Source organism: Xyrauchen texanus, chromosome 25 (assembly GCF_025860055.1).
Source record: "Xyrauchen texanus isolate HMW12.3.18 chromosome 25, RBS_HiC_50CHRs, whole genome shotgun sequence".
In the NCBI taxonomy this organism is placed as follows: domain Eukaryota; kingdom Metazoa; phylum Chordata; class Actinopteri; order Cypriniformes; family Catostomidae; genus Xyrauchen; species Xyrauchen texanus.
Genome location: NC_068300.1, coordinates 4,501,664 through 4,521,003, shown reverse-complemented (window position 1 = coordinate 4,521,003; position 19,340 = coordinate 4,501,664). Strand labels below are relative to the sequence as shown.

The window sequence follows — 19,340 nt, the reverse complement described above, 5'->3', positions numbered from 1 at the left end:
CCGTAAGCACTCCTCAAATTGATCATGTTAATGTGGGATATTGGTTTGAATGGAAACTCATATGTCTTAGTTGAAACACTAAAGCATTTTAAGACCCCAATGGAAGATATGTGTGAAGTAGAATAGATCACACATAAGCAATAAGCAATTTCATAATTCTTGGAGGTCCGGACTTTAAAGCCCTTTTTTCTACAGGTGAAACAAGCAGAAATATCTGAATATCATGTTTCATTTCTGAAATATTAGGTTGTTAATTCCATTGGCTGATTTAAAATGAGTTTAGAGAATGTGATTATATGTTGAATAAAGTCTGTTAAAGGTTAATATCAGATAATATTCCAGCTGTCAGGAAACTGTTCATTAGAATTGATCCTTAACAATATATTTATGTAGCCCAATGACACGTTATCCATCAGTGCCAGCTTCTGCCAGCCAGCGAGAGATCAAACCCCCATAATTCACTGCGCGGAGCGAACAACACAAAACTGAACACTGAAAGTGTTGAGATGCGCTTGGTGCTGCAGACACCGGTGAAGATGAAGATGTGTTCAGTGAAGCTGCTGGACTGCAGGAATCTGATGAAAATGGGAGAAACCACAGAAGAAGAACAACAACAGAGTGATTCTGTTCATTCAGGTTTTGTTAGGAATGTTCAGGATTGGACCCGAATTATCAAGTCTGGTCTGCAGTCGCTGTCTCGATCCGGATCCTTGAGGGGAGAAATGAGTGACAGACACAGAACACGCATCGAAGATTTCTCATACTTTATTGCTAGAAGTTTTGTGTTCCTTGACACAGTCGCTTTCAGCTTGCTCACACAGTATCTAAATACAATTATTATTTCATTTATATACACAATTTACAACAATATTTAATCAAACTACAAAATGATCACTGTAAGGCTTTATAGATATTAGTTTTTTTTATGCATTATTTCCTGTAAAGCTGCTTTGAAACAATGTGTGTTGTGAAAATTGATATACAAATAAAAATGACAAAGTACACAGAACACCATAGCAACTGCCTAGCAACAACCCAGATCTCACTAGCAAGACACATATGTTCATGTAGTCTTTCATATTTTTGGGGTGTAAATTCATTCCGTATAACTGACGGGTGTTATGATTAGTGGAGTAGAGTTTTTACCTTTATCATTAAGACCAGGATTGAAGAATGGAAAGAGTGTTTGAGTGAAATACTGACCAGTGAAAGAGTAGATATGAGAGCTGGACTCCACATCATAAAAGGAGACCAGACCCTCCTCATAATCCACAAACACACCAACTTTCTGTGGCTTCACTCTCAAACACAGAGAGACATATTCTCACAGGCTTTATATTCATTCTTATTCCTCAACCTCACAGTCCAGAATCCATTCAGTGGAGTCAGATCGATCTCTCCCTTCCTGTTAATGGATTCTCTGACCACACCTAAATACCACTCACTCTTTCCCTTCACCTGCACCTCAAAATAAAATCTGCCTGAGCTGAATCCCTTCTTTCCCAGAACATGTGCATATAGTTCAAATCTCTCTGGTTTATCTGGAAGTTTTTGCCAAATGTCTCCACATGTCACTTGTTTCCCATCATCAGACAGGATGAGATATGTATTAGCTGTATCAGGATCCAGAGTCACATCCACTGAGAGAGATCAGAGAATATCAGTGACTTCAGAATACAAACATGTTGATTTATGTGATATTAAATACAGAATATAATGAAAGTGTAGTGCAGTAAGTCATGTAGTGCTGTCAGTATATAAATGTAAAGTATTGTAAGTGTGTATGAGAGAACAGTGAAGATCACACACTGTACCTGCATACTGCTGCATCCTCCTCAATACTGTCAACACAAATCACAAGAAAACATCATCAGCTGTTTATAGAAAATAAAATAAAACTACAATGCATTTGATATTCACTTACCATTTTGATCTAGAGTCTCATCTAGAGTGTTCTTGAGTCGAGTCAGAGCTGTATTCAGAGTGTCCACATTCAAGTGAGTGTCAATACTGATCTCAGTCCAGTTCTTAGTGTTTTTAGGCCTGTACAAGGACGAGTAAATCTACAGCAGGAGAGAGGAGAAATCCATCAGCATGAAGAGTGTTTTCTAATCATTCTCATTGATGATAGAGATGGACACTGACCTGTAGGAGATGAAGATGATCTTCAGTGTGTGAGATCTGCTCCAGCTCAGAGTTTCTCCTCTTTAGCTCAGTGATCTCCTGCTCCAGCTCTTTAATGAGATCTTCAGCCTGTTTCTCTGCAGCTTTCTGCTTCTCCTCCAACGTCTCAACAACTTCAGCCTGACATCTCTCAATGGAGCGGATCAGAGCTGTGAACATCTCAACACTGGATGACTTCTCTTCTTCTGTGTTTCTCTGATGAGATCAAGTCACAGTTTAAATGTATTTAATTCAGCATCTTTATTTATAAAGAAGATTGAACCTACATTTGACTGACCTTTCTCATCTCTACAGAGTGTTGGATGTCTTGAATCTTCTTCATTCTGTCCTGGATCATCTGCAGCACGTCTGTCTGTGTCTTTACCAGCTGATTCTACAGACAGAGAACAACACAGACACATTTCATCACTCAACAGCTTTTCCATCTCCAAAATAAGTATTGATTGAATATCAGTAACTCTTGCCTTCTTCTCTCCACTAACCACCTCTATAGGAACAGTGTTGTGAGTCTTGTGGTCTCCTTCAGTGCAGAACAAACACACACACATCTGATCATCTCTGCAGAACAGCTCCAGAGGTCTCTCGTGTTTCTGGCATATATAATCCTCCAGGTTCTCCACAGCGTTCATCAGTTTGTGTTTCTTTAATCGTGGGACTCTCTGATGAGGCTCCAGGTGAGTTTCACAGTAAGAGCTTTGACACGTCAGACAAGACTTCACGGCTTTCTGCTTTCTTTCATCACAGATGTCACAGAGAACTTCAGATTTACCCAGATTCAACTTTTGCTTTTCCTTAAAGTGTTGCACAACCTCTCTGAGTGTTGTATTAATCTTCAGATCGGGTCTTTTGCTGAATGTTTCATTACATAACGGACAGTTGCAGTCCTGAGTGTTTTTCCAGCAGTCATTCAGGCAGGTCTTGCAGAAGTTGTGTCCACATGGAGTTGTGACCGGATCAGTGAACACATCCAGACAGATTGAACACTGAAGCTCCTCCTTTAGTGCACTACTGGAGGACGACGTGACTTGAAATACAGAGTGAAAACATATCAACATTTCTGAATTGTACCATTTATATTAAATGATTTTAAAATGATTATATAGCATATGAAGAATGTTATTGTCAAGAAAGAAAAATGTCTCCAAGAAAGAACTAAGAAGAGAGTTGCATCATTTAATGTTGATTATGATATTTATTAATTCATTCTTTCTTTTTCTATGTCACTGACTTACATGGAGGTTCAGTCAAACTGTTTCTCCTGGTTGGTTTTTGTTTTGGTGGTGTTGAAGATTCTGCCATTGCTCTTCCTCTCTTTAATCCTGTTTAGGACACAACACTCCAACATCTCATTTCACAGTATGAAACATGACCAAAGTGTGTAAAATATTAAATATGACCTTCTCAAGAGGACATTCAGTTCACTTCTTAGTAAGTACTGATATAGTCTAGATCAGAGGTTTTCAATTGGTGAAAAAACCCATAATGGTTCACATCTGTACACATCTGTCCTGCTAGCTTGTATGCTATAGTACGTGTTGTGCATATGCGTGTTGCAAAATGGACCACTTTGTAGTGTCTACAGTACAAAAGTCTACAGGAGATGAGGCAGATTCTGGGCCAAGCAAAAAAAAAAAAGGAGGAAGTATGATCACGAATATTTGAAGTTGGGATTTTCGCGGACCTGTCCCGATGATGCGCCGCTACCACAGTTTGTTATTTGCAAAGAGGTGCTAGCAAATGATATTACGAGACCCTGTAAGCTCCGGCGTCACATTGAGGCCAAGCTCTAGTCTGGTGGCCAAGCCACTGGAATTTTTGGACAGAAAGCTGAAAGAATTGGAAACACAAAAGACTTTTAGCTCTGTTAAAACTAAGGTGACTGAAGCATCATATCGCGTTGCTTTATGTACAGGACTGAGTTTCCCCACCTCTCTCGAAAGACTGTGAAAGTCCTCATCCCCTTCCCCTCCACTTACTTAGTGAGTGCGGGTTTTCCGCTTTGACTCTGCTTAAAAGCAAATACTGATCAAGGCTGCAGGTGGAGGATGATTTACGTCTATTCCTTTCTAACATGCAGCCCTGCATCGATCACCTCTGCGCATCAAAAAGTCAAACTCATTGTTCCCACTGATGTAGGGGCGATGAAAAGGAAGAGGCAAAATCGGCAATCAGATTTTTCACTTTTCTTTTTTCCTTTTTGCTCATCGTAGGCCTATATGGAAGTGATTTTACGCATTTGATACTGTGACAAAACAGCGCTGTCCATAGCTGATGTTGTTTGATTGGCTTAAGTAGCCTAAAATCTCCAAAATAGCTCTTATTCAATTGATATAATCTTAGTAGCCTGTAGCTGTTAATGAACATGTTTCCAGTTTAGTTATTTGACCGATGAGGGTTATCTGTTCAGTGATCAGATCACTTTCACCCAATTTGAAAACACCTGGTCTAGATCTCCAGTTTTATGAAATGACTTGACGTAAGATAGTATTGTGTGGTTGAGTGTCGATCCAGGGAGAAGTGAAGTGGTAAGGATTCATTTCTGCATGATAATTAAGTCTAAAATGGTTTCTTGTTGCAGTAATTTGGGACGAGCGATAAGAGTCTACATCAGAGCCCAGTGAGAGAAAGTGTTACACATGCTGAAGCTACACGAGTGTGCTTAAAAAAAACTATACAGACTATATTAACAGTGAATAAAGAAGTGTGACGTTACCTGAACCCTGCCTCTTCATTTCTGCAACTTCCAGACCTGTTACATAGTCAAAAGTTCAACCATTAAAAAGTGTTTGTAATCCAAAGTACTAAATGTTGAAGTTTAAACTGATTTCAGTACTTAGTGTGCAGTATTCTTTCAGTACTTAGTGTGCAGTATTCTGTTAGCAGTAGCTAGTACACCATTCTGATCATGTAGGCTACAGAACATCTACAGCACCTCTTACAGTACAGACAATTCACATAAAGGGAAATGTTATTGGACAGAACAAATTGTCTTCCTAGTTTCCCTTCAATAGTCTTCCTAAACAGTAAAAAGTTGAAACATTTTCACTGCACCGTGTTCATTCTGTCAGCAGTTGAACTACTTCCTGTTTCTGACACCTTCAAGTTATCCGACATCATGACAGACACATTAAACTTTGCTTAATAACCGATTAAATTATGTACTTTTAATAACGTTCTGATAACAATTCAGTAAAGTAGTTCATGTTATTAACTCAATCATGTGTAACTTTATTCCAGCGTGACACAAACTCCTCTGAATCAGACCACAAACTTTAGAAACCAGTTCAGGGAAATTTCTCTTATATTTCTATGATCACTTACCTGTGAGTGAGTATCAGTTGTGAACTCTTAATTTTACCACGTATATTGAATATATATGAATAAATATTCTGTCTTTTTAAAGAGAGAAAACTTTTTCTTCTTCTTCTTCGGTTTTATGGCGGGTGGCACCAACATTAAGGTGCATTATCGCCACCTACTGTGTTGGAGTGTGGACCAGAGTTTACCCATTGCGTTAAAAAAAAACTAAATTCTCTTAATTAACTCTGTTTTCTTGAGATAATGGAATAAACTCTCTATTCCATGAATAAGTATATTTTTAAGCTTTATTTCTTGCACTCCCTCCCTTTCCATTATTTCTCGTTCATTGAAATACATTTGGCAGAAACAAATAACATGTTCTACTGACTCCTCTATTGCACAATGCTCACACAGTCCTGTTGGATGTTTATTAATTAATTTTAAAGTTTTATTCAGCATGGTATGCCCAACTCTTAACCTTGTTAAAATATTTTCCTCTTTGGTGCTTCTTTTTCCTATCCTAGCTAATCCTACTTCTCTTTGTATTTCATAAAGTTGACGTCCTGTGTTTCCTGTATCCCATTTTTGTTGCCACTCCTTAAAAGTATATGCTTTAATTATTGCTTTTGCTTCATATTTACTGAGCGAGATATTCATGATCTCCTTATTTTCCAAAGCCTGTTTTGCTAACCCATCAACCACTTCATTGCCCTTTATCCCCCTATGAGCTGGTATCCACCGAAATATTGTCATGATGTTCATATTCTTTAATCTATACAGATTTTCATATATCTCGTTTACTATATCCTGTCTACTGTGAGATGTGAATGATTGTAGTGACTGTAATGCCGAACAAGAATCTTATAATATATTTAATATATAATATAATTATTTTAAAGTGCACGTTTGTGGAATAATTAATGCTTCTCAACAACTTCTCTGGTGATGTAATGTGGAATAATGAAGGCCTCTTTTATGTATCTCTTGTTGGGGGTAGCTACAGCTGCTCCCTGTTCTAAAGATGTTCTAAGGAATTTGTTTCTTGTCTCTCACGTTTTGCACGTAGCCTCGAATGTATGTCACCCCCATATAAGGTAAAGAACTATGTCATTGGTGAGGGTCCAGTGGAATGTGGTTTTCTGGACCATAAAACAGAGTGTTGAGACAATAAACGTGGAAGAGGAGATTTGATACCATGGAGTCTCTGTGTCATTTCTTTTCTTCCCTCAGCTGAGCCGTATTGAGACGGGGATTGCAGATCAACAAATAAATTAAATACATTGGATGACAAAATTATCTAACAACGTTGTAATACAAAAAACGACAACAACAAAAAACCTCAGGACTCCTTTTTCTCTAATTCACAGCACACAGCGTCACTTGACACTAAGCCATAGTATATGGGTCATGTGTGTCCATGTTACTCATTTTGATTTTGCATGTCAGATGTGTACTCCTTATATAAATTGAAGTATTGTTGTGCTCTACATTCAGGAGGGGGTTTGGTTATTAGCAATAATTAATAATTACCAAGATAATGATTAAAATCAATGTTAGCTTTTTAATCCTTTAAATCAACAAAGATAGCCATCAAATTCAATAGAATATTAATTATTACCAAAGATAATTGAACGTTGATTAAAATTAACACTTTTTATCTATATCTATTTTATCCTTCAAATCAACAATCAAAGATAATTATCAATGATCAAAATCAATAGAATATAAATAAGGGTTAATATCACCGGAACACCACCCTGGAATCAGGGACTTATATCCAGAGCGTATAACAGTCTCAATATAGGATTGTTCTCTTAGGAAGGTCAAAGTTTGCAGACATTCAAAAGGAAAGCAATAAAGGCTTGAATCCGAGCACTGGCATCCCCTGTCAGCCTTTGACACAGGTGTATGCAAAACAAACCAAAACACTTCTCTTTAAAGTATAACAAAGTTTAGTGATGCAGTAATATCAATTAATAATCAATACAATGCAGTTAATACACTTCAGACTTACAACAACAAACTAAACAGTGACATGATTAGATATGGTAACACAAAACTCCTATAACACATGAGAGGAAGGTATGTGTGTGTGAGTGGGTATGATGTGCACAAAATGGCGGACGTGACTCTCGTGCAGAGTACGTCACGCGAGGTTTCAGGCCAGAGAATATGGCCACGAATATGGGCGGAGAGAAACGGTTAATGGCGTCTACCCGTATACTGCGTGTCGCTTCTAGTACAATAACCTGGGGACAAAGCTGAGCTTTATATTAAGTTGTCTACTAGCCAAATATGTGTGCAGGTATGTTTGTGAGGGGTCGCGTGTGGGTCAGTGTGTCTGCCTGATTAATATTATTAGGCTAATATAGTATATAATATAGTAGGCTAATTCTGTTTTCTGCTTTTAATCTCATATAGCATCCCATGTTTCGAGGATACAGTAATATTTTGACAAAAGTTCATGTTAAAGCACATATATATTTAAATCTTAGATTCCATTATTATGACTTATTTAAATATTTATAGCAATGTACATTAAAAGCAATTTATGAACTAAAAAGTTATATTTTAGAACTGGAAATTATAAAGTTGCTTTCAGGCAGATTAGAACCCAGGGCCTCTCTAATTAGTTACTACATGACCACCTAGTCCATCTCTTAACAACAGTGCTGATTAATTTACTTCTCCAGTGACCAACAACATTTCAAGACCGAAAGTAGCAGACATAAAGTTATCATTTATTGTGTAAAATGTTTTTTTTTTCCTTGAATTGGTCATTAAGAATGACTATTAATCAGAACAGACCATATAAAATAATATTTTACGAGTGATCCTCGTTGCTGTGTGACTTCAAATTAATGTCGTGTAAGAATCTCGCGAGATTGCCGAAAGAGGGATACCTTCTAGACACGACCTTTTATACTCCAGTCCAGTAGGTGGCGGTAAAGCATCAAGAGCTGGTTTACAAACCGCCAACTGATCTCAGAAGAAGAAGAACCTCCGTTCGGTACGTGTTCACTCTGTGTTTACGTCGTTTATGATTATTTGTATATTTTTTTGTGCATGTTGTTTTTCACTCTTTGGCGTTTTAATGATTATAAATGGAGTTTAATCGCCGTATGTGGCGGTTTTGTGTTCAGTTTCAAAAGAAACAAGCGGAAATCTGAGAATGTCACGTTTAATTTGTGATTTATGAGCTCGTTAAATCCATCGGATGATTGTAAATGATTTAATGTTGGTATGTGTTGTGGAAAATCAAAATAATGTTAATTTAAATATCATATTCTATGGTTTTGTTATAATATTCTGACTGAATACACACATTACTGAGTTGAGATTGTGATTTTAGTGAAAATGTTTGTTTTTACTCCATCACAGATATTAACATAAAATCTTTTAATTAGACTCTAAATGATTTTAATAATCTTTATGAATATATGAAGCAAATATGGCCAGTTTGTTAAAACAACATATTTTACCCTGGGGTAGAAATATGTTCATAATATGTCCATCATTTTTGGATTTCCAGAATTTAAAATGTGCACTCAGTCATTTTGTCCCCATTAACATTTTTTACTCCTAAAGAAATTACTTATAATTTTGAAAAATATGTATAAAATCAGGAACACACATGATTGAGGACTCATGTAATATCAGTAATCTTTTAAAAGCTGTTTTATTCTACATGGGGCAGCCATGTTAGAAGCACATGAGCAGCCGAATACTACTCCCTTAATCTCAGTAACCGTACTATTATTGGACACTTTCACTCCTGGATTAAATTAATCATGGCTGACTGTGAATAGTGAATTTCTACAATTATATCTGAAACTGAAAACTATTGATTTTGAATGAAGCTGATTCCAAGCTTCAAGGTGTCAGAAGTCCAAGATGACACAAACAAAAAATAACTGAGAGCACCTTTAAAGCCCTTTATTCTACAGGAGAAACAAGCAGAAATATCAGAATACCATGTTTTATTCCTGATATACAAGCTTGTTAAATCTATCAGATGATTGTAAATTATTTATAATGAAGGCGATTATGCTGAATAAAGCTTGTTGTGGGCTAATATCTGATAATAATCTTGCTGTCATGAAAATGAAACCAAACCCAAAGCACACATTTATGTTTATACCATCTCAGAAACAGATTTTGTTTAACAGAGCTGTTCATGTGTATAAGCTTATAATAATTTAAGTTTGAAGAATGTCAGTTTATTATAATGATGATGTTTTTGTGTTCAGATGTTCATCATGAGAGAGCAGGTGGATGTGATCTACGCTGGAGAACATCAGATGCTGCAGACACCAGTGAAGATTAAAGTGAATCAGGAGGAGATAAAAAGAGAAATCACAGCAGAGCAACAACAGAGAGATGATGATGATGATCAAACCTCCACAGAGTCTCTGACTTCTGTCTGTAATGCTGGAGAACAGCAGATGCTGCAGACACCAGTGAAGATGTGTTCAGTGAAGCTGCTGGACTGCAGGAACCTGATGAAGATGAGAGGAGAATCCACAGTAGAGGAACAACAGAGTGTTGATGATGATGATGATGATGATCAAACCTCCACAGAGTTTCTGACTTCTGTCTGTAACGCTGAAGAACAGCAGATGCTGCAGACACCAGTGAAGATTAAAGTGAAACAGGAGATAAAAAGAGAAATCACAGCAGAGGAAGATGAGAGTGAAGAAGATGAAGTTTTTATTCCTTCAGGTATATTTCTTTCTTTATTGTTGTTTAACAATTTCAAGACAATCGTCTGTCATGTTAGGCTCTTTGATTTTTATCTATCAAAAGTCGCATTAAATAGTTTTGTTTTAGAATGATCCAAATATTACGTAACTTGACAATTCTTGGTAAGTTTGGAGGATGGATGTAAAGACAACGTTATAATTTGGTAATTTAATGGTAATGAAATTACAGGCATGTGATTTCCAAAAAAGACGAATAAGTTACATAACTGGTACGTTGTGCGTTTGAGCAAAAAATGCAAATTCTGTGAACATGTACTCTCCCTCATGTTGTTCTATACTTTCTTTGTGTTGCCCACATTCAGTCTAAATGATTATAATCAGGAGATGCAGTTATCATTCAGAATTACACAGCAAAAACAAATCACAAATTAATACTAGGGGTGGGGCAAAAGGAACTCCTACAAATCTTAGGCAAATTATTTTTAAACTGTCTCCCTAATAAACAATAAATTAACATTGTTTTATATGATATATAAGATTATATATATATATATATATGATTATAGTTATTTAGCCTATTCACATGTTAACGACCAATCACATTTCAGTTTGTTGTAATGTGCCATCGAGTTAATACCCTAATACAATGTCTAATTTAAACTCGCTTATCAGAGCCACGACAGACATGCATGAGCTCACAGTGTTTAAAGTGTTCATGTATTTCATTTTCTTTCTCTCTCCTCAACAGTTCCCTGTAACTTGTAATTCTCTTGTCTACTGACATAATGGCAAATATTAATAAAACTTCTATCATATACCATCCACAAATATGCAGATATATCATTTAAACATAGGGCTGTGTGCATGTGTGTGTTCAAAGAGTGCTCATGATGTGGATTCGTGCAATAATGCTCAAAAACGCTTACAAATTCTGGAAAAATACACATCTGGTGACTTATCAAGGTATGAATGTTAACACATGGAGTTATTTCTAAAGCAAACGCAAACTGTGGGAAAAAGCCTGAGACGTATCAAAATATTTCTATTATAAATGTGTAATTCCAGCTCTATCACCAAGAAAAACTTTCACTGCTCTTGGCTGGATTATTTGAGCTTGTATTATAATCTTGCAGTGAAGACCACCAGTAATAAGTAGAATATATATATATATGGAACCCACTTGAAAATCCTGAGATGTCATCATCATTCCCACTCATAACAGCAAGGGCTCAAGGTATATGCAACAAACAAGGGATTGTATCACCTAGTCCTAAATAGAATCGATTATCTGAAGTCAACCAGTGACTGCTGTGAAAGAGCAGCTGGCTACTTGGGAAAGACCTTGTGACAGCCTGGAAAGACAGCTGACAGGAGGAAACAGACACAACGGGGCCTGACATGGGCTAGCTACCCATGGTAGGAGGAATCCAGCACCGTTAGTGTATCTCACCCACCCCTGGCTACGGTATGTTCAACAAAGAAAATACCCCCAGAGTCAGCAAGAGTGGGGGCAGAAGATGACTCACAGGTAGACCACATGGCAAATGACCCAGGAACGGACAACTAATATGATGATCAGCACTATACCTGAGACTACAACAGTTGCACCAGGAAACAAGCTCCAGAGGTGCATTTGGGGCTGGGCAAAGGTAACCACCATCGCAGGCCTGAGAATTAATCAAGGCAGGAACAAGTACTTGAAAAGGAGTGGGAAACAGTCAACACAGACCTCAGCAAAATCTTGGAGCAACTGGAGAGAATGGGAGAACTGGTCTACAGCTACGGAGTCGATCGCTTTGGAGCCAACCAAGCCCAGGAGGCAGCAGGAGTTAGAGCATCTTATCAAGGAGAGAAGGCAGCTGAAGAAGCAGTGGAGGAAAGTTTCAGAGGAGGAGAAGGAGGGAATAGACCTGCTGCGGTTAGAAATAAAAAAACAGTTAACAGAATTGAGGAGAGCTTAGAACCTGAGAAAGAGGTGCAGGAAGATGGAACAGACAAGGTCAAGCTTCTTCAAAGATCCCTTCAAGTTTGCGAAGGGTCTGTTAACGAAGGAGAAAAGTGGCAAACTCAAAACATCTAAGAAAGAACTCGAAGTCCACCTAAAAAGTACCCTCACTGACAGCCGGCGGCGTGAACAGATCACTCTTCCACCCGACATGCCACCAATACATCCCCCAGAACAGCAGCTGGATGTCAGTCATACTAAGTGGAGTGAAGTGGAAAGAACTGTAAATCGGGCAAGAGCTTCATCCTCCCCTGGGCTCAACGGGGTCCCATACAGGCTCTACAAGAATGCACCATGCATCTTGTGTTTTATGTGGAGACTGATGAAGGTGGTGTGGCAAAAACAAGCAATACCAACAGCCTGGCGGAGGGCAGGAGGTATCCTCATCCCAAAGGAAAAGAACTCTGTTGACATAAGCCAGTTTCACCAAATCAGCCTCCTGAAATTTGAAGGCAAAATCTTTTTCAGCGTAGTGGTTCACAGGCTGTCTGTCTACCTATAAGGGTACCACTTTTTCAACATATCAGTGCAGAAAGCTGGAATTCCAGGCTCTTCTGGGTGTTTAGAGCACTCAAGCATGATATGGCATCAAATCCAAGCTGCTTAAAGGGATGGAAGAGATCTCCACGTTGTGTTCCTGGACCTTGCCGATGCTTTTGGCTCAGTTCCTCACAACCTTCTTTTGTCTGCATTCAGCTACTTCAGTGTCCCCAGAGGCAGTCACTACCCTTGTCAAAACCTACTTCCGTGCAGCTATGCTTGACGACAGCAGAGTACACCACAGCATGGCAATGCCTGGAAGTAAGCATCATGGCAGGATGTACCATCTCCCCGCTAGTCTTCACCATGGCGGTCATCATCAGAGCATCACGGTGGGTGGTGGGATGAGAGCAGCTAAAACCTGGCCTGCGGCTTCCTCCCATCAGGGCATACATGGATGACATGACCACACGCACTAAAACCAAGGCATGCACCATGCGACTGCTGAGAAAGCTGCAGGAGAACATTGAGTGGGTCCGGATGAATATAAAGCCGAGCAAGTCCAGGAGCATATCAGTCATTAAGGGGAAGCTGTCAGATCAATGCTTCCACATTGGTGATGAGCCCATACCATTTGTGAGTGAGAAGCCAGTCAAAAGCTTGGGACACTTGTACGATGCAACCCTCAAGGACACAGACCAAGTGGACCATCTTAGACAGGATACCGTCCTTGCTTTTGGCAGGTTGAAGCTCTGGTGCCCTCAGTTTGGTCTCTTACCCTGGCTAATATGGCCATTGACCATCTACGGGGCCTCAATATCAAAGGTTGACAAGCTGGAGAGGAGGATCAGCTCATTTGCCAGAAAATGGCTTTGTCTCCCCATGTGCTTTAGCAACATAGGGCTCTATGGAAAAGGCATCCATGAACTTCCCAACTCCTGTCTTTCAGAGGAGTTCAAGTACACCAAGGTAATGCTGGTGATGACACTGACAGAATCCTGTGACCCATGTGTGGCCCAAACTGCTCCCACTCTGGCAGCTGAGAGGAAGTGGACCCCATCGGCAGATTCACAGCAGGCAAAGTCAGCTCTCAAGCACAGGGACATTGTTGACCAGGTGCAACAAGGGAGAGGTGGCCTCGGCCTTGGAGAGAGCAAACTATTCTGGTACAGGGCAACTCCATTTCGGCGACCTGGTCTCATGGTCGAGGAGGTGTGCCGGCAAGAGCAGACAGCGAGGTGTGCAAAGGCCATTCTCAGCCAAAGCAAGGGCCTGCTTTAAGACGTAATAACATTTAAGAGAATGATACAACCACACATCAACATTTGCAAATACATTATCACGTAACTACACTCAAAAAGTGAACCCTAAGTGAACTAGTGAATGAGATGGGAGGGAGTTGAGAAGAGAAAGTTCTCTTAGAAGGAGTTGTGGGACATGGAAGCATTTTGAACCAGCTTCATTATACAAGCCACATACAATGGCTTCTAAGGGATTGTACTATCAAGTCCTATAAGCTCAACAAATTTGTTTTCCTTCTGCTCTTGTGTGCTGATGGGGTGCCATGCCTTGTATATTTACTGTTACAAATGTAGTCTGAGATGCTTACATAAAATACAGCTTTTTGCAACATGGTGGACAATACACTGCAGCATTAGAATATAAGCTCCAGGTGAAAGTAAAGTAAATAAGACAGAAATCTATTACTATTGTGTACAACAAATCCTCAAAGTAATAATAATACTTATTATTAGGTACACATAAAAAAAGCACTAATATGACATTGGAGATGTTTTAAATGTTACTTTCACAAATATCATATTTATATCATAATTGTATCTGTTCTCTGGATATCATATCGACCATTAATTAAAACATATCAGTCAACCACTAATTAAAAGAACTGATCACAATCATTTAATTTGTAATACATATTGAATTGGCATCTAAAAATCATTGTAATATCAAACTGGGAGGTTTTGGCAATTCCCTGTTGGAGATTTGTTGTGTTCTGCCATAAATTTCTTTAGGGTTCAATATGATTTCACATTTGTCCCTCTTGCATTGATTGTCAATTTACTGTGTTCATTGTAGAGCTGATGGAGATGAAAGAGGAACATCAAGAGCTGAATGAAGTGGAGACGAAACTTCAGTATCAGAAACATCACTATTTAATAACAGGAGAAAAATCTTTGAGTTGCTCAAAGACTAAGAAGAATTTCTCACCAAAAAAGCTTCAAAGAAGTGCAGCAAAAAATTATTTCACCTGCTCTCAATGTAGAAAGAGTTTCATGTATAAAAGCCAGCTTTATTTACACATGAGATTTCATACTGGAGAGAAACCTTACACGTGCCAACAGTGTGGGAAAAGTTTCACTTTTAAAGGAAATCTTAATGCACACATGAAAACTCACACAGGAGAGAAGCCTTACATGTGCAATCAGTGTGGAAAAGGTTTCAAATGTAAAAAATATCTTAAGATGCACACAAGAGTTCACACTGGAGAGAAGCGTTTCTCATGCCATCAGTGTGGGAAAAGGTTTCTTGAAAAACAACATCTTAATGTACACATGAGAATTCACACAGGAGAGAAACCTTACAAGTGTCATCAGTGTGGGAAAAGTTTCACCAGTAAAGGAAATCTTAATGCACACACAAAAACTCACACAGGAGAGAAGCCTTACACATGCCTTCAGTGTGGGAAAGGTTTTAAATGTATAAAATATCTTAAGGTGCACACAAGAGTTCACACTGGAGAGAAACGTTTCTCATGCCATCAGTGTGGAAATAGTTTTCTTGAAAAAAAACAGCTTAATATTCACATGAGAATTCACACTGGAGAGAGGCCTTACAAGTGCCATCAGTGTGGGAAAAATTTCACCATGAAAGGAAATCTTAATGCACACATGAAAACTCACACAGGAGAGAAGCCGTACACATGTCATCAGTGTGGAAAAGGTTTTAAATGTATAAAATATCTTAAGGTGCACACAAGAGTTCACACTGGAGAGAAGCGTTTCTCATGCCATCAGTGTGGAAATAGTTTTCTTGAAAAAGAACAGCTTAATATTCACATGAGAATTCACACTGGAGAGAGGCCTTACATGTGCCATCAGTGTGGGAAAAGTTTTGCGTCTGCTGTCTGTCTCAAAAATCATCTACGCTGTCACTCTGGAGAAAGGTCATTTGAATGTGATAAATGTGGTAAAACATTTTTTTTTAATACAGGACTAAAACGACATATGAAAACTCATACAAATGAGAAGCCTTACAATTGTTCTCTTTGTGGAAAGAGTTTTGCAGACCTGTCCTATTTTAAAGAACACCAAAAAATACATACTGGCGTGAGGAATCACGTGTGCTTTGAATGCGGGAAGACCTTTATTAGAGCCGGCAAATTGACAGAGCATCAAAGAATTCATGCAGGAATAAAACCATACAAGTGCTCACACTGTGAAAAGAGTTTCACTTGGCAAATAAGCTTGAAAACACATGAGAGAATCCATACTGGAGAGAGACCATACCACTGCTCTTCATGTGGTAAGAGTTTCAACCAATCAGGTCACCTACAGAACCATTTAAAAAACAATTGCCCAAGTAGTCACAGTGAGTAATTTTTTTTTTACAATCTTCACTCGGGAGCCACAATTTTATCTCCAGGCATTTTTGCACCCTCCCCTTCCAGTTTCTCAAATGTGGTGCTCTAGGAATCAGTTCTTATCTAATTGCAAGCATAGGCCCACCTCACACTCCTTGCACTTCCATGGGTTGCTCCTTTTGCATCGTTTGCAATGACAGCACCACTTGTGATATGTCCTAATGGTCACTCACATGAACAGACAGGTGATTGCTGCTTCTCTCTTTGGAGCTGCCGTCCAGGGTTACGCCTATGAGCTGAGCAGCCAGCAGCTCCTTGAATTGTTGACGTCATGGTCTTGTCCTGGTGGATGGCACATAGCTCTTTGTGTATAATGAAGCTGTTGGTCACTGCAATGTCCAGGAAGTGCTGCAAAACGTACCACTTCCATGTTTTATGGTGCACCGACTTTGTTACCAGCATCTGGACAGAGATGTCAACTCCACCCATGTACTCATTGTACTGTCTAACTGCCGTGGGCCTGGGAACAGGGACCCTCTGTTTTTGACCATCCTCTGTTGTCTGCCACCTCAGCACAGTCTCCCCACTGCACACTGTGTGGACATTTGTGCACACGGAGACCTCCCTTGCGTCCATCCACTTCACAAACAAAAGTTCATCATATCTGAGCCATTGGATGGAGCCTCTTGGTGACCTTTTGTTCAAGGTGTTTTCTTTGGTTGAAGGAACACCAGCAATTCCTTCACGATAAGTCCCACATGCAACAAATCCCAGCTGGTGCAGGTGCCAAAAGAGGAGAGGACTTGTGTAAAAATTGTCACAGTAAATAGCATAGTCTGACCCCAGGAAGTCTCTGTTCACCAGTGATGTGACAACATTAAAAGACAGGCCATTTCCCAATGAAAAGTTTGACTTCCTAGTGTAAATTTTGAAGTCAATGGTGTTGACATCAGCCATTGCAAAGAGTTTTATGCCCCACTTGGTGGGCTTGGCCTTCATATATTGCTTGAAGGATTTCCTGGCTTTAATGGTAACTGTCCTCTCATCAACAGCAATGTGCTGTTTAGGGTGGTAAATAGACATGCCCCTGTTCCTCATCATTTCCAAGAGTGGTTTCACTCTGAGGAGAGAGTCATACTCCTCTGTGCCCAATTTCTTGTCATTCTCTGCATCTTCCATTGGATCGCTGGTATGCAGATTGTAGGAGATGGTCAGGAAACGATCTCTGGACATCTAGGTGATGGAAAGGGGACTTAAAACCTCCCTCACTTTTTGTTCCATTACCCCATGTCAAGAAGCAGTACTTCTTAATTTATTCAGGGCATATATCAACATTCTTATTTGTGTTTGCACACAAGATCTTTATGACCTCTTCATTAAAATATTCACTGAAAATGTCAAGTGGAGACTGTTTCCCAAAAATGAGTGGAGGCTCATGAGTGGAACCCAAAGACGAAATATCATCCAAAAGAGCAGCAGCATCAAAGATAATAACAAAGGACATTTTAGACTTATTCAGAGAACTGAATTTTTGAAGGAATGCTTATCTATTTATGAGTAGGCTAAATTATTGTGTATCTGACTCCGAATCTGACTCCATTAATAATTTGATCAGATTAAATTATTAATGATCATCGATTGAGATCTAATTTAGATTTGGAGGCTTGATTATTCCATTCAATTCTACACTTTTACATTGCACTCGTTAATTTGGATTCCTGTTAGTAGAGTCTACAAACCTGTCGGGTATACGTGATCATTCCACAAACTGGTTCAGTTTCGGATAATTATCCAGAGGTAATTAACTAATACTATTCAGACAAGTTGCTCCCTTCATAATTTTATCTGAATAATACATTAATGATTTAGCAGATTGTTGTAAAGAAACTAGATGTCTAATATATGCAGATGACACAGTAATTTATGTATCAGCTAAGACTCCTTATGTGGCAGCAGATATATTAAAAATAAATGACTGGTGTCTCAGTGGTTGCAAAATAACTGTTTGATTATGAACTGCACAATGTTTCGACGTGTTTTTCAATCAGAAGGAGGGAAATGGATGGTTTTATTATTAAGATCGATCAAAAGGCCATAGAGACAGTTGATGATTTTAAATATCTTGGTGTTATTTTAATTCTAAATTAAAATGTTATATGCATGTAAAGAGGATGTGTAGTACCATCAGAACAGACCTGAATTGTTTTCATATTATTAGACTATATATATATATATATATATATATATATATATATATATCACATTAAAGTAGCTAAGTTATATATGCATGCAATGGTCTTTTCACATTTATCCTACAGTCTGGAGTCAGACCTCTCAATTAACTATCAAACCAGCTATGTCATTATATAAGCAATAATTAAACATAATGGACAAGAAATCAATATGATGGCATCACTGTAACATCTTACAAAAACAGAGTTAACATAGTTTTTTCTTATAAAAATGATTTAAAAATGTTTAAACAATCTTGCTCCTGAATTCATTTGCCAACTTATAACAAAACAAAGTAGTAAGGGGATCGCTACAAGATCATAACTGCAGAGTACAGGTGAGAAAAACTAAATTGGGACAATCCACATTTTCAGTTAAAGGTACATTGCTTTGGAACAAACTACCAGTTGAACTAAAAATACAAACACAGTGGACATTTTTCAACAAAAAAGACCCTAATCAAATGGTTTAAACAAAAGCAGGTTTGTGAACACTGATGGCTATACACAGTCTCAGCCTTTTGTTGTTGTTTGCTTTTAGTCTTCTTTTAATATACTAAATTGTATTTTTTTTTATTTTTAAAAAGACAAGCCAGAGACTGGGGCTGCAAATTAATCTATGGGTAGAAGCCTGTATGTAGAGCTGCTTCAAACTCTATGTAGCAATGTTATTCTACATTGTCCATGTCAAATAAACAAACAAATAAGATAAATAATAGTTTTGTTTTGTCCTACTAGATCTTTAATTAAAATAACACTACTCTCAGACAGAAGGAGAGACTGATACAATCTGGATAGGCCAACCAACACTACCATATCCAGATAGTACTTTTAGTCAG

General features: G+C 38.4%; 1 protein-coding gene and 1 pseudogene across 1 annotated transcript; one reads left to right on the top strand and one right to left on the bottom strand.

The window, feature by feature from the left end:
- Positions 1 to 763: 763 nt before the first annotated feature.
- LOC127618582 (E3 ubiquitin-protein ligase TRIM39-like) lies at positions 764 to 5,600 on the bottom strand (annotated as a pseudogene).
- Positions 5,601 to 8,442: 2,842 nt separating this feature from the next.
- On the top strand, positions 8,443 to 16,313 carry LOC127618564 (gastrula zinc finger protein XlCGF57.1-like). Its single transcript, XM_052091089.1, has 3 exons — positions 8,443 to 8,494; positions 9,735 to 10,206; positions 14,767 to 16,313. The coding sequence occupies exons 2-3, from the start codon at positions 9,735 to 9,737 to the stop codon at positions 16,284 to 16,286; spliced, it is 1,992 nt and encodes a 663-aa protein (XP_051947049.1). The 5' UTR covers positions 8,443 to 8,494; the 3' UTR covers positions 16,287 to 16,313.
- The last annotated feature ends 3,027 nt before the right edge of the window (positions 16,314 to 19,340 follow it).

Bases quoted from the DNA above. Each gene is read 5' to 3' on its own strand.
- LOC127618564 (XM_052091089.1), top strand. From the start codon at position 9,735: ATGTTCATCATGAGAGAGCAGGTGGATGTGATCTACGCTGGAGAACAT. The intron at 10,207-14,766 runs GTATATTTCTTT...TGTTCATTGTAG, and splicing joins TGAAGTTTTTATTCCTTCAG to AGCTGATGGAGATGAAAGAG.